General features: G+C 34.1%; 1 protein-coding gene across 8 annotated transcripts in view; it reads left to right on the top strand.

Annotated features, from left to right (window-relative positions):
* ATF7IP2 (activating transcription factor 7 interacting protein 2) overlaps positions 1-15,030 on the top strand; it is an 86,010-nt gene extending 70,980 nt beyond the window's left edge. For 7 of the 8 annotated variants that reach the window (XM_074280530.1, XM_074280527.1, XM_074280525.1 and 4 more), the window contains 3 exons: positions 479-533; positions 2,155-2,240; positions 14,061-15,030. In XM_074280530.1, coding sequence (XP_074136631.1) covers positions 479-533; positions 2,155-2,240; positions 14,061-14,477 — 558 coding nt within the window. In that variant the 3' untranslated portion in view covers positions 14,478-15,030. Of the gene's footprint in view, positions 1-478; positions 534-2,154; positions 2,241-9,315; positions 9,520-14,060 lie in introns of those variants that run through there. The other variant, XM_074280529.1, reaches the window with a different exon arrangement.
* Positions 15,031-16,367: the final 1,337 nt, after the last annotated feature.

Raw genomic sequence — 16,367 nt, forward strand, 5'->3', positions numbered from 1 at the left:
TATATTTGAGGATCAAAACTTTATTTTAATAGCCTCACTCTGTTTAGCAAAAAAGTAGAAAAGTCAACAATGTAGAAAGTTTTGCTTCCATGTGAAAACTGTGCCTTATTTGGAAAATATATTTTTGTTAACATATAAATAACAATTAGCTTCATTAACTCTGTCTTCTCTATAAGAGAAGCTCACACTCTACATGATATGTAATCCATAATGGTTTGAGGGAGCTAGCCATCCTTTTCATGTTTTTCTTTCTTTTCTTGAAATTTTCTTAGTTTATAATTCATTTTTGACCAATAAGAGCAATGATCAGCAGAGCTGGACCCAATTTGATATCCAGTAAACAGAGAGTAAGGATAAGAACTATTTTACAGATTTTATATAATAATATATAATATATAATAATTACTTATTTTCTGGTATGCAACAAATTGTTTTCCTAATTGTGATAAAGCTTTGTTGTATAATTAATCATTTTTAGGCTTCAGGGGAAAAAAGGAAACTTGAGGATTTGGTGATTGACCTGACAGAAGAAGGTAATGTAAATTGTAAAACAAGTAAGGAATTGATATTGTTTATTTTATGCACATACACACATATGTGTGTATGCAAATATATGTATACAAATCCATAAGATGTCTTTAACATGGTAATTTAGCTGTTTTATTTATAAGAAGCTAACAAATATATAAGAATGAGGATTGTCAAAGGACTATATGGGGGAAAGAAACTTTAATTCAATTTTTAAAAAACATTTATTTTGTGCCTATTAAGGGGCAGTGCATTGTTTTAAGTGCCATGATTCATGACAGTCCTTTCCCTCAAAGATATTCAAGCCAAGTAAAGGGAATAAGATACTTAGAAAATTAACTATAGCACAAAACAATATAGAAATGCATAAAATAAGGTGCAATAAAGAGCTTTCCAAATTCAAGGGTGTGGATTTTAATATGCATGGCTATTAAGCTCTGGTAGTGTTTAAAGCTTTCCTTTTCTCTTGCTTGGCAGATATTGGGAAAGCAAAGAGTAAACCCATAATTGGACATAAAAGAAATAATCCTTTTTTTCCCTAGATGAAATGATGAAAAACTAAGGAATGTTTGTACTAATATTTAAAAAACAACTTTTATCTATTGCTCCTGATAGCCCTTTAACACTTAAAGATATAACTATCATGCTTGCTAATTGCTAACATTTTTTATTTTCTCCTCCTAGCAACCCTGTGAGTTAAGTGGTTTTATTATTCTTATATTACAGATAAGGAAACTGAGAACTGAGAAAGATTAAGTGATTTGCCCAACTCACACAGATAGTGTCTAAGGATGGATTTGAATCCAGGTCTTCTTGTTTTAAGCCTTATTCTCTGTTCCCAGCTCCACTTAGCTGCCTCAGAAGCATGGAATCAAACTGTTTCCATCTTATATGATACAGTTTTAGACAATTTAGAACATTTTTTAAAGTTTAATTCTAAAATTTTATTTTATGTATTTTGAATACTTTTGTTGCTATTTTATCATGCTAGTATTTTTTCTTTAAGCACATTCATATAAATGTACTTGATTTATTTTTCAGTGTAGAATATTCTTTTTTTTTTTTTTTTAATTATGTTTTCAGGCTCTTTTATTCATTCAACACTCTAATTCTACAAGATGATAAATCAAAGTACTCAGCAGTTCACCTCTTTTTATTTCCTTTCTGGTCTTCTGGCCTTTAATCTACCTTAGTTCCACATCATTGCCAAATTAATTTTATTAAACATTGCTCTTCATCATTTAACATCTCCACATAAGAAATTATGCTGAAGGTTACTTATTGCAATATATTCAAATTACTTGCATTTATGGATTTTAATCAGTGTGACTCCCACTTATTCACTGAGGCTTTTCTATACTTCTAAACATAAGCCCACAAAGAAGATGTCTATATATTTCACTACTCTCTGCCATATATACTAGGACTGTCCTAATGGAGAAAATTTAATCATGCCAAAGGAAACATATCTTGAACAATTTTTTTCTATTTTATTTGTTCTTGAATTTTCATGTACATCTAAGCATCTGTGAAATATTTACTACAATAGAAGCTTTGCCTTCAAAGAGATTACTATGTTGGTAATTACTATAAATCTGATTATACCATTGAAACTATTATTTTCAGCAACATCAGTTGAAGTTCTGGAATTGCCTGTGGCAACCAATGAAAACTTGAAGGAAAAGAACTTAGTGGCACAAGATTCAACACAGGTAACTTGTTAAAGATTATATGGTCATTATGGAAATTTTAATATGTATATTAAAGATTTAATAGAGTAATTTGTCATGGATAGAATTATTGCTGCATTAATGCATTAATTACTGCTTCATTATGGAAGAAATAAGACTACTAAAGATATAAAATATAATTCAGGAGGTATAAAATCTTGATATATGGACTGTATGAATTGTTATCACAGAAGAAAGAAAGAATAGCTAAACATTAGGAACAGTTCTTAAATTTTAAGAACTGCCACAGTGACCACAATAATCATTTTTTGGTTCATCATTTATTAGTGTGTTATTAAACAAGATACAGAATTTAGATAAGATGTAGACCCTGCCCTAATAGAATTTTTAAAATCTAATGGGATAAAAACACCAATAATTACTGTATTATAATGCCAGAGATATACAAAATATTGAGAGGAAGACGAACTTCTTATATTTGGGAATCAAGAAAGGTTTTAGGATAAAGTGACATTTAAATTGGGTTCTTATAAATTGTTTTCTGTATATTTGAAAAATGTGATCTTTATTAGAGAAACTTATTTTTTAAAATTCCAATTTTCTGCTTTCCTTCTAATCTTGGCTGTTCTGGTTTTGTTTCTGTAATAACTTGTAGTTAATGGAATCAAAATTATTGATTTTATATTCCTTGATGCTGTCAAAAATTTTCTACCTTTCCATAAGTTAATTATTCCATGCTTCCCTAATTTGCTTATAATATCATCTGTTATGTCTAAATCATATATGCATTCGAATCTTATCTTGGTGTATAATGTAAGGTGTTGATCTATAACATCTCTTTCTTTTGAAACAAAAACTGGAAAGAAAGTTCATTTACAGAGAAATGGCTAAGCAAATAGTAGTAAATAAATATGGTAGAATGTTGTTAAGCAAAACAAAGAATACAGAGAACATGGGAAAATGTTGACTGATGAAAAGTCAATTAAGAAGTTTTTAATCTTTAGGTCTTTAAGTAGTTTTTGAAAAACCATACTCTATCTTTGTGTATTTTGTGCACTATGTCTTAACCAAAGTAAATACTTATTCACCATTTGTTGAATGAAAGAAACTGCATGACTGAAGTATTATTGCAAAGGCTAAGAGTACATTTACTTAAAATAGCCCTTTAATTATAAATCCCTGATTCTTTACCTTCCCAGCCAAAGAATGGATAGGCCTACTGGTCTCTGACCAAAATTTAAGATCCAAAGGAATCTTTTACTGATGATGCAGTTCTTTACCGCTTACTTTCCACTTTTCCACTTATTTCCACTGCAATTATGAGAGAGTGAATAAATAGAGCATTTGTTAAATTCTTAGTATGTGTCAGGTGTTGTGGTAAGTAACAGAAATACAAATAATTTTTTTTTTAATTTTTAAGGATAGTTTTGAGAAGATTCCAGGAAGATGGTAGAGTAGGTCAGAAAATTCCAAGCTCTCCAGGTTTCACCCACAAGCAAAATAAGCGCACCTCAGAGTGAATATAGAATGATAAAAATAAACAAGAATTGGGGCAGAACAGTGGTCTTCCTGGGATAACTGAAGAAGACCAAAAAAAAAAAGATCCTAGGACAGAGGTTTGGTCCATGTGAAGTATAAAAACCTCCAGGCTGACTCCACTGAAACAAGTGGGTGACCCTTAGCACTAGCCTCAGGAATTTTCACCTCCCAGACAGTGTTAAAGAGTTAGGGGTTTGAGGGGGGATTGAGAAAATCTCTGCTGATGAGGGATGCCAGGCCTATCTTTGTTTGGGGCATAAAGAAACCGTCATACACCTAGTGAGAGCAAAAGCAGTGGGGCAAGGGTAGAGCTAGCTGTGGGCACTTACAGAAGGATGGAGTCCTTGGTTTTGGTTCTAGGCCAGAGAACTGAAGGAAGGCCTGAGGCCAGACTCCCACACCTAGGTCTAGAAGTAATTACAGTTAACAAGTTACTATTTTTAAAAATGAATCAAAGGAGAAGGAACCCAACTGTAGAAAGTTATTATGGAAATAGAGAAAGAAAACAAGTAACATCCAATGGTCATCTGCCCTAAAAGAATTCATAGAACTGTTTGGGGGGAAAAAAAAAACCTTCAAAAATCAAATGAGAGATATTGAGAGGGAAATTTTTTTTTAAATAAAAACAATTCTAGAAAAACAAGATTATGAAAAAAAAGCCAATCAACTAGAAAAGTAGATCAAGAATCTTTTTTTTCCCTATTATTGAAGATGCTTATTTTCAAATCATATGCAAGGATGATTTTTTAACATTGACCTTTGAAAAACCTTGTGTTCCAATTTCCCCCCTCCCCTAGATGGCAAGTAATCTAATATGTTAAACATGATAAAAAAAATATTGTTAAATCCAATATAGGCACACATATTTATGCAATTATCATGCTGCACAAGAAAAATCAGATCAAAAAGGGAAAAAAAATAAGGAAATAAAATTTAAGCAAAGCACAAGAAAAAGAGTAAAGATGCTATGTTGTGATCCACTCTCAGTTCCCACAGTCAGTTCTCTCTGGGTATAGATGGCTGTCATCATCACAAGATCATTAGAACTGGCCTGAATCATCTCATTATTGAAAAAAACCTCATCAAAAAAAAAGAAAAAGAAAGAAAGAAAAGAAAAAAGCCTCATCTATCAGAATTGGAGAGCAGGAATCTTAATGAAGAAAACAACTTGAAAATTAGAAAGCGGAAACCAGCAAAGTTATGAGAACAAGAAATAATAAAACAAAATATAAAGACTAGAATGTAAAATATCTCAAAGAAAAAGCAGTAATCTGCAGATCCAGAAGAGAAAATATAAAAATAAATGGACAACCTAAAAGCTATGATCAAACAAAGAGTCTTGATACAGTAGTACAAGAAATAATTAAAGAAAATTGTCCTGAATTGTTAGAACAAAAGAGGAAAGTAGAAAATGGGGGGGGGGGAGGACTAAAACATTACCAATAACCATCTGAAATAGATCCTCTGATGAAAATCAACAGGAATATTCATAGCCAAATTAAAAAATTCCCACCTCAAGGAGAAAATGTTACAAACAAGAAAAAATTAATTTGAATATGGCAGAGCCACAATTAAAATTGCCCAAAATCTAGTAGCAGCTATAGTTTAAAAAAAAAAAAAAAAAAAAGTCTTGGAACATTATATCAAAGAGCAAAAGAACTGGGATTGTAGACAAAAATATACCCCTAAAAGTTAAGCAGAATCCTGAATACTTCCCCCCCCCCAAAAAAATGAACATTCAATGAATTGTCAGACTTTCAGGATTTGGTCGCAAAAAAAAGATCCACATGGGGGGGGGGGGCAGCTAGGTGGTGCAGTGGATAAAGTACCAGCCCTTCATTCAGGAGGACCCAAGTTCAAATGTGATCTTGGACATTTAACACTTCCTAGCTGTGTGACCCTGGGCAAGTCACTTAACCTTAATTGCCTCAGCAAAAACAAAAAAACAAAACAAAAAAAAAAAACAAAGAAATCTTCACTTAATAGTAAATTTAATATGCAAGATCCAAGAAAGATATTGAGTAAATCTCAAAGCTTAATTACAGGAGACTCAAGAACAAACTGCTTATGTTTTATACATGGAAATGTAACCCGTATTTATAAGATTGTTATTAGTAATTGGGTAGTTAAAAAAAAAAAGATTGGGGTAGAGCTAAGTATGATGCAATTTTTTTATTTATTTATTTTTATTAATTTTATAATTATAACATTTTCTTTGACAGTACATATGCATAGGTAATTTTTTTTTTTTTTTTTTTTTACCACATTATCCCTTGTACTCCCTTCTGTTCTGAATTTTCCCCTCCTTCCCTCCACCCCCTCCCCTAGATGGCAGGCATTCCCATACATATTAAATATCTTATAGTATATCCTAGGTACAATATATATGTGCAGAACCGAATTTTGTTGTTGTTATTGTTTCAAAGGAAGAATTGTATTTGGAAGCTAAAAATAATCTGGGGAGAAAAACAAAAAATGCTCACAGTTTACACTCATTTCCCAGTGTTCCTTCTCTGGGTGTAGCTGTTTCTGTCCATCATTGATCGATTGGAGTGGGATTAGCTCTTGTCTATGTTGAAGATAAGTATGATGCAATTTTAAAAAGCAAAACCCCATGGAAAAAAAGTAAAGAGTAATTATTCTATGCAAATGAAGTGTAAGAAGAAAAAAGACACAGAGGAAATAGGAATGAGGATTATTAGTTCTGAAACCCCACTCTCACCAGGAATGGGTTAAAGAGGGAACCACACACACACACACACACACACACACACACACACACACACACACACACATATGAGAGAGAGAAAAGGATATAAAAGTCTTTAAATTCAGAAAGAAAGAGTAAAGTGGGATAGGGTAGAAGCAAAAGGGCAAGGAGAAAGGGAAGGGGAAGAAGATAAGGAAAGGATCTTTGAAGTTGTGGGATAGGTTAAATAATAGAATAAAATAGTAGGTAGAATTAAAGCAGAAGAATCAGGAAGGATAAGAAATACACAGAGACAAAATATGATCCCAAGTAAACTTTATTATATATATTTTTTAAAGCAGGGATAATAATTATGATCTTAAAGTTAAAGCTAAAATAGATTTAATCAAACAAGATAAATGGGGAAAATACACTATGTGTCAACCATATTAATAGTTTTATTGGACTGATCAAAACAACTAGATGATATAAGTTTGGAATATTGCTGTGGTGTAGGAAATGAGCTGGTAAATTTAGAAAAATATGGAAAGATTTGAACCTAAGAAGTATGATATTATCCCCCTTCAGAGAACTAGAGGGTAAGCATAGTACATTTTTACACATATGTGTGTGTATGTATTTATGTTTGTGTATATTTGTATGTATGGACCATGCACACATTAATTTTGGCACAATTTAAAATCTTCTCAGCAGAAATCAAAAAATGGAATAGTATTAAGATATTGCAAAAGGGAACTGTATCAGAGAAACTGCCCACCTGGCACCATGGCTCTAGTAAGCATTTTAGTTTCTCACTTTTTACAAGCACCAAGTTCACAGAATACAAAAATCCTGCTAGGCAAACAAAGGGCACTGATATGACAACATTGACATCTTACCTTGTTAACAATGACACCACACTCTATTGCAATATGAATGTATGATCTGCCTTTACAAATAAGGTAACCCAAATAATAAACTGGCTATTTGAATGAAATAATTTCCAGCTAAATTAGTGCTATAATTTAAGCCTAAATCTGAATAGCTAACCTCAAATGCAAAGTCTAAAAATTTAGAACTATAAGCAAAACCCTTCCGTCTACTTCCCTTTCCATTCTCAAGAATCATGGAATCTGGAGGATTAATTTAAATAAACATCAGTTCCTCTAAGTCCTAGGGTATAACATGATCTCTTTGTTACAGATCTTCCACTGCCTCTATGAGTCTGATTAACAGTATATTAACATTCTGCCAAAATCAAGGTAAAAGCTAAATTCTAGCTATGTTTGAAAGAATAAATATAGCTGATGAACATTATTGGAGTGAGTGGAGCACAACTGCAGCCAGGCTTTATATAACTGAGAAAAACCACCGCTAAAGTGCAGAGGAGTGTGTCCATTACATACCCAAACTATTAACATAATTTTACTATATTGGTCTCTAAATTGTGAACAGCTAGTTGGAGCCACACAAAACAGCTGGTTTTAGAGATCAACTAAGGCTTTAATTAATTAATCATTTTCAGAATGAGGAGTACAGTTTACACACTAGCAGTTCTCTTGGGCAGGAGACCTATTCCTGTTGCAGAAATGGCAAAGATTTTATATACTGATAAGTGGGAAGAGATAGGGAAGAAGGATTACAATACAATCATTTTCAGAGCCAGAGTGGTTTTCCGGGACAACTTCTGTAATGCAGAACAATATGGGTGTTCTCCAGATCTGTGGACACAGTTCTTAAGTGATTGTTTCAAATCACAGGGGTTCCTTCATGAGAATAGGACCAGAGTTCTGTGACAGGAACAGATTCTACAATCTTTGATTCAGTTCACTGAATCTACACAGGAGAGTATTGTCAAGAAATAATTGATCATTTAAGCTGCATTGTAGGACTTGTGACTCCCAAACCCAAAGAGGCAGCTCTGAGAAATATAAATTATTAATATATTCATTATTCATAGGATCTTGATAATTATAAAAATCATAGTTATAATTTTTCCACATTCCCTCCTTTTGATCAAAATATTGGGACAACCTTGAAAATGCATGAGGAAAATTCATCTGAGATATGACTTTGATTTTATGTCAAAAATAAATGAGTTACAAAGTGAATATCAAGGCAAATAAGGAAAAGAAATACCAGACTAGCAAGGGCAAAACAAAAAATATTGCCAAAGTTTCCAGGCAACCAGAAGAACAGATCAAAGAAAGGTGAGGGGGAGATATTTTCAGAATGTTCTGACCTCTTCCATAATTGTTCTGCTTGCTTAACAACATTCCTCCCCAATGACAGTGCAGGACTCTCCCCCTTTTTGGCTATTAAAATGTCCAGCAACCTACAATTTTGCAATACCATGAGGGCAAATGAATCAACCTGCATTTGGAGGTTGGTGACGAGCTTCCCTTGTACCTGCCTGCTGAGAGATTCCCAACAGATGGTACTGCAGCCACCTTTGGCATGCTATGCCCACCAATCAGGAATCTGACAGGTGCCAATAGGGCTATAGTGGGCAAGAAAGCAAGCCTCCATTGTCAATGGAGGGATAAATTTAATAGGAAAGGAACTTCAGCAGACTGATTTCCTGGAAATAGGGATAATTTGGACATAGTGTAGACTATGGCACAGAGGCCTTCCCAGAAAGGAAGGTGACTGTAAAAATAGCACAGGTATGGTAGAAAGAAAAAGCTTAGTTCAAAGAATAATTGCAAACTTAAGGCCATATCCAGTCTCTTGAAACAGCTGTCTACATCTGTTGTCATCTGCTTCTCATCCCAGGGGTTTTGGAAACAGCTATCTACTTCAGATGATGGTTGCTTCAAACCCTATTTGATTTTCAAGGTCAAGTCACCAGTGGGTTTCATAATCCAGGTAGGGGATACTGCCTTTTTAAGATGTTTCAAGTGGATCCAGGCCTCCACTCCCTGAAGTTTGGCTGCAGTGTGGGTAAGCAGTACTTCCAAGGGACTTCTCCATCACGGCTCCAAGGAATACTTTCAGAAGTGGCCAGTCCCAATTAGAAGCTGAGCCTCAGGTGGGATTCCTAAAGAATCCCTTAAAGACAGCGAGACAAGTTGGTAAGTTTCTGCTATTTCTGAGCCAACCCAATACAGTATTGTAAGAGGGAGCTATGCTTCCCACCCACGGGTACAGCGGGTACAGCGGTGTCCCCTGTCCTGTTACTATCTCATAGGGACTGAAGGAAGTCATTCTGCCAAACTTCAAAGGGTGCATCTGGAAGAGAAAACTGACCACTAGCTGGCTTCAAAGACTTGGATGCATTGTGCTTGGGGCAATTGGTATGCATTTCATAGGTGGAAACTCTAGCCCTGTGAAAACTCTCCCACCAATATTTTTGGGCTACTTTCACCAACTTGTCAGCTCTCCAAAGGCAGCCTGAGAAGCCTTTACCAACACTGTCCAAAATTTTCCTGCAGTATCCCAACAAAAGTTTTCACCATGTTTCTCTTTTAACACACTAACTGCAATTTCTCCTTTCTCAGAGATGAATAAATCTCCTTTCTCAGAGAATAATTGGGGAGGCTTACAGTTGATACGTGTTAGATGGCAGACTTCAAAGAATCAAAGGAATTTTTAGCTTCTGAGGAAAAAGCCAAAAGTTCAGATACAGAGTCCTTTAAAAGTTCATAAAAGGGGAAGGCAGTACTTGAAAATTCAGGGATCCAGAGATGACAGTAGCCCACCATACCAAGGAAGGCATGCAGCTAATGTCCTTATTGATCAGTTTGTCTTAAATACTCTAATTTGATTTTATTAAAGCCTCCCTAATCAGACCAACAAAGTTTGTCACTAGTCAGACCAACCTAATCCTGGCAATGTGAGGTACAATCAGAACCATATTCTTCTTCTTTTTTTTTTTTTTTTATTATAGCTTTTTATTTACAAGATATATGCATGGGTAATTTTACTGCATTGACAATTGCAAAACCTTTTGTTCCAATTTTTCCCCTTCTTTCCCCCCACCCTCTCCCCCAGATGGCAGGTTGACCAATACATGTTAAATATGTTAAAGTATAAATTAAATACAATATTTGTATACATGTCCTTACAGTTATTTTACTGCACAAGAAGAATCAGACTTTGAAATATTGTACAATTACCCCGTGAAGGAAATCAAAAATGCAGGTGGACAAAAACAGAGGGATTGGAAATGCTATGTAGTGGTTCATAGTCATCTCTCAGAGTTCTTTCGCTGGGTGTAGCTGGTTCTATTCATTATTGAACAAATGGAGCTGATTTGAGAACCATATTTCTTATACAGTTGAAAGACACATCTGGGGTTGAGTTAATGGAAACTGCCTCAAATTTCCTTTTGCCTTTATCACACATCTATTTCATTTTAAAGGTGAGCACTCAAAGATAATAACACCACTTAACTAACAAATGTATATAAACAATACATAAATACAAAAGGAATATGATAATACAAATAACCTACACTGTTAGCAATACTTTTAAATCACAAAAGTAAACATTTTACAATTCTAACCAAGCATGCAGTTAAACTGTTTTTCATCTGCACACAAAATTCTGTGTGTTGTCTTTGCATTTAATGTTAGCCTTCATGGGAGAATGAGGGAGAAGAAGAAAAAAAGTAAAGTAAAAAGGTCACAGCAGAGAGCAAAAAAATAAATCTACAAGGAAACAAAGATGTACACTCTGAATATAATGTGTAGTATTATGTAGGATTTCTTGAAATGGAAATTTATTGCTTTATATTTGGAATTCTTATGTTCTGTACATATGGCAGTTTTTTCCTTTTTCTGTTTTGTATTTAAGTTTAAAACAAATGAGGGGGAAAAAAAGAGAAAGTTCATAGGAACAAAGGCAAAATTATAGAGTAAAGGCAGGAATTGGCCTGACCTCTCTCATACTCCCTTCCACACAATTTAAAAATGCCTCAGAACAAATTCTGAAGCAGCAAAACCCACAAAAAGGGTAAACAATTTTCCAGCCCAAGACAACTTAGGAAGTTGGTAAGAAAAGGTCTATCACAGGAGGAGGAAAATGAAGCACTTGGCTATACCAGGACAGGAGGTGTTCAATCAAATCAGGAGCTGACCCCCCCCCCCCACTTTACTTCAGAGCTAAAAGTCAAGAATTAGGCTGGAAAAAAAATGAGCAGACAACATTGAACTATAGAGAGTTACAATGATGACATGGAAGATCAAAACAAATTAATAGGAAGATAACAGACAAAACTGCTACTTCCAAACCTCAAAGAAAAAATGGAGATTGGTCTCAGTCTATGGAAAAGCTCCAAAATGGATTTTAGAAATCAACTAAGAGAGGTCAAGTGAAAATTAGGGAAGGAAATGAGGATGATGTAAGCAAATAATGAGAAAAAAATAAGTACTTGGTAAAAGAGGCACAAAAAATACTGAAAATAACACTTTGAAAAGAAAATAGGCCAATTGGTAAAGAAGCATAAAAATCCAGTGAAGAAAACTCCTTAAAAAGGCAGAATTGGACAAATGTGAGAAAATGTTACAAAAAATGACTAAAGAAAATAATTCCTAAAAATGGAAGCTAATGATTCCATGAAACATCAAAAAGCAATCAAAATCAAAATAAGGAAAAAAAGAAAATGTGAAATACTTCATTTGAAAAACAATTGACATAGAAAATAGATCTAGCAAAGATAACTTAAGAATTATTGGACTACCTACAAGCCATGATCAAAGAGCTTATTATTATTGCTAAGGCAATTGGGGTTAAGTGACTTACCCAGGGTCACACAGCTAGGAAGTGTTAAATGTCTGAGGCCAAATTTGAACTCAGGTCCTCCTGACTTCAGGGCTGGTGCTCTATCCGCTGCGTGACCTAGCTGCCCCATGGGAAAATGCAACTTGTAACTCCTCAGAACTCTCTCATTATTTGGCCTGGTAGAAGAAGTGTATGTAGACAGAGGACATATGTGTGAGTTGAATATGATGGGATAATATTTGAAAAATAAAGAGTGAAAAAGAGGAATATTCTATGAAAAGGGATAGAATGGAGTAAATTATCTCACACAAAAGTCCTATTACAGTAAAGGAAAAGAAGGGGGAGGGTTGGAATTGAGCATTGCTTGAACTCCCATCAGATTTGTTTTATAAATTGAATATAGAAATCTGCCTTATCTACAGGAAAGGAGAAAGACATAAAAGGAGAAATGAGGCTGATAGAAGGGAGGGAAGATTTTTAGCAAGTCAGCAGTCAGAAGCAAAACATTTTGAGGATGGTCACTGGAAAGAAAAAACAAGTGGAAGGAAATAACTGAAAAAATGAAGTTCATTTTTCAGATATAAAGTTGAATCTATAAAAAAGCCATTTTTCAATTGATAAAATGATCAAAGGATATGAATACATGGTTTTCAGATCAGAGCTATCTATATGAAAAAATGCTCTTAATCGCTACTGGCTAGAGAAGTGCAAATTGAAACAATTCTGAGGTATCATGTGTCAGAAAATGATAAATGTTGGAGGGGATGTGGGAAAATGCAGCACATAATGTGTTATTGATAAAGTTGTGAACTGGAGAGCAATTTGGAAGTATTCCCAAAGACTGACCCAGCATATACCACTTATGCCATAAAGTTTTTTTCTAAAAAAGGAAAAGTTACTTATGTACAAAATATTTATATCAATTCTTTTTGTGATGAAAGAATTGGCAATTGAGGGATCCCTTTCAACTGGGAAATGATTGAACAAGTTCTGTTATAACAGATTGTGATAGAATACTGTCAGTACAAACTGTTGCTTATCCTTTTATCACAAAACTTTTTGATATAATATACCATGCATCTCACATGACCATCCACCAAAAGTTATACCACTTCTCTGCCTGTGCTGCAGTTGTGCTCCTCCCATTCCAGATTAGTACTCTATATAAACTGGTACTAAGACCTGACTCTTCCTAAGTGGCTCTTTCAGAATCTAGGTCTCAGTCTTTGGAAATATTAATCCAAATATTAATTAAAGCCATAGTGCCCAACTCAGGTGACTGAGAGCAAACTAGCCCATTTCAATCCACTGTATCTACTGACTGATACTAAACATAGGATCCTGTACCATCCAGCTATTCACCCAGGGCACCTTACTGCCTGTAGTCATGTCCTTAACCCCCATCCGCAACAGTTTGTATCACTCAAGAGCAATGTTATACAGACTTACAAACATTATATGCCATTCTATTTTCTATCACTAATTATATATTGGTAATAGAATAAATGAAGTAATTCTGTTTGCCCAGTAGTGGACCTCATTTGCCTCTGGTAAATAAATGATTCTTTCTAAGACTACTTATTAGGGAGTTATGTCTACAAGGTAGACACATGCTTCTACTTGAGTGAGTTATTGTTATATCCTATGAACTTTCAGGTCAGTTCAATAAATAATTTCCATTTTCCTTCCATACCTTCCATAGAATATTTTTATATCTATGTTTCTCATGATGAATTTCAATCGGGAAAATGGAAAAATTTAATATCATATATGTATTTACAAGTTTATTATCTATATTTTTCTGTCAAATACAACTTAACCTTTTTATAAAAAGGTCATATATATATATATTTTTTATATTTTTTTATTTTATATTTTATATATTTTAGGTCATGGAATCATTTGAACACCTTCCTTCACTACCAGAGATACCCAAAAATCCTGTTCTCCCAGGATCCAGTGACACTCTTCCTCCCCAGAAGTTTGAGCTAAGGCTGAAACAAGTACTCAAGCCAAAAGGCATAGCACTGACATGGAACACTTCTCATATTAATCCCAGGTGTGCCCCTGTGGAAAGCTATCACCTCTATGTATGCCATGACAATACCCTTAATAAGAGCAAAAGAACTTGGAAGAAAATAGGAGAAATTAAAGCTTTACCTCTCCCAATGGCATGTACTTTATCTCAGTTCTTGTCTTCTGGTTCATATTATTTTACTTTACAAGCAAAAGATATTTATGGAAGATATGGACCTTTTTGTGATATCAAATATGTCCACAGATTCTCTAAAGATAAAGAACCATAAGTCCTTCCTACATAAAACATATTTTGTAAGAAGCTAGGCCATTTCACATCTAAGTTGTTTGTTCTTAGACATCAGTATTCCAGTAGCAGTCTAAAAGTACACATGGTATTTAACTGGCCAGTTTTTAATTGTGAACCCCCTGTTCTAGGAATTTTCATCATCTCCAGTGCTTTGTGAAGGACTTAGTCTATGATTGATAGTCAACAGTTCCTCTTTTAAAAGGGGAAAGTGACATATGTGAAGTATATGTTAAAGATAATGCTTTTTTCCTTGTTGATAGTGTTTAGGGATATGTAAATATGTTAGAATTGATTTCAGAAAAAACATTTAATCACATAGTTAAAACAGAACTTTGTACATGATACATTTCATTAAAGTTTTCTTAAATTGCATTTATGTTCCATAGAATGCTGTTTTTGTTTTATAAACTGAATATGTTAAACTTTTTTTTACTGTATTATAATCATATCAAAAAATTGTCTGGAGGAATTTTTGTAATTGTCTATAGTTGAATAGAATACAAATTATTAAACTTTGTCCTGTATACATAAAACAATGTACTTTTTTTTTTTAAATAAGTTTAGATCATGAAATTTAATTTAATTCTTATCTCTTGTTAATTTGGTTCCAGATGTAGAATTCTAGAGTTATTTGGACTGGCTTTAAATATTAGACCATAATTTTTGCTGTAACCATAAAACCACCTCTATTCTGATTTTCTTACCATCACCCATGCTTAATATAAGCTAGCCAAATATGGCTGAAAGTATAGTCCACCACAACCCTAATAGATCAAGATTGTGAGCCACAGAGATCTTTGGATCAATAAAATTGAGAAGGAAAATTTTAGTATTTTGGTTGCCCTGAGAATTTGGGATAAAATGTATGAAATTTAAATAGTTAGTTCAACAAACATTACTTAAAGAAATTTTGCCATCTGGTGTTAATTATGTTCACTAATAAAGAGTTTCTGCCGTTGTTTCTGGACCTTTGTCAAGTGAATTATACCTTTATAGAAATCAGGCCTCTTGGGAAAAGGCTATTCTGGGCTTAAATATAAACAATTCACAGTGCTATTCCTCTGAGTAAAAAAACTGTTTACATACATTATTTCAATTAATCTTTAGATAAATAGTTCAGAATTTTCACATTATAGATGAAAAACAAGCCTAGTGTAGAGAGGTTGCTTTCCCACATTGGGAGAGCTAAGAGGAGACCTGGGAATTAAGTTTTGGCCGCCTAATTCTAATACAGCCTCCTGCAGAGATTGGCTAGCAGTCAGCTAGAGTAAGAGATCTGGCACTGGGCTGAAATCCCTTGAGCAAAAACCAAACTTATTCTATCCTTAAACTTGAGACTTGAGATATCTGGTGTAGATGTTCAAGTCTGGAGGCTCTTATGGAGTGGGCACAGCACTGCATTGTAGTGTAAAAGGCACTTTGTGGGGAGGCTCAGGTTTAAATCCTAGTTCTGCCACTGAAGTATGATGTGAGAAGGAAAATCCTGCGTGTTTTGACATTAGACAAATGATTTGACAATCTTTGATTTTCAAGTAATGAGTTAGAAGATCTCTTAAGATTCCTCCCACTCGTTTGACTTTTGTGATTGTAATTCAGCTATAAAAGAAAATGGTTGGGCCTAATCTAAGGAACCTTTTAGTGAAATCTATTATCCCAAGATGAAATTTGAGTGAAGATGCTAGACTCCTTTGATCTGTTGGTGCAGAAAGATCCTAGGGAAAGATAGAATAATCTACTCTGAACCTTTTACAGTTGACTCCTGAGGCAGACAAATCCAATTGCTAGTAGTATGTCTGAGAAAACAGCTATTGGAGACTGTCCCATCAATAATTCCAAAACCTGATATGCAAATTATTCCTCAAGCCTGACT

Source organism: Sminthopsis crassicaudata, chromosome 1 (genome assembly GCF_048593235.1).
Source record: "Sminthopsis crassicaudata isolate SCR6 chromosome 1, ASM4859323v1, whole genome shotgun sequence".
Lineage (NCBI taxonomy): Eukaryota > Metazoa > Chordata > Mammalia > Dasyuromorphia > Dasyuridae > Sminthopsis > Sminthopsis crassicaudata.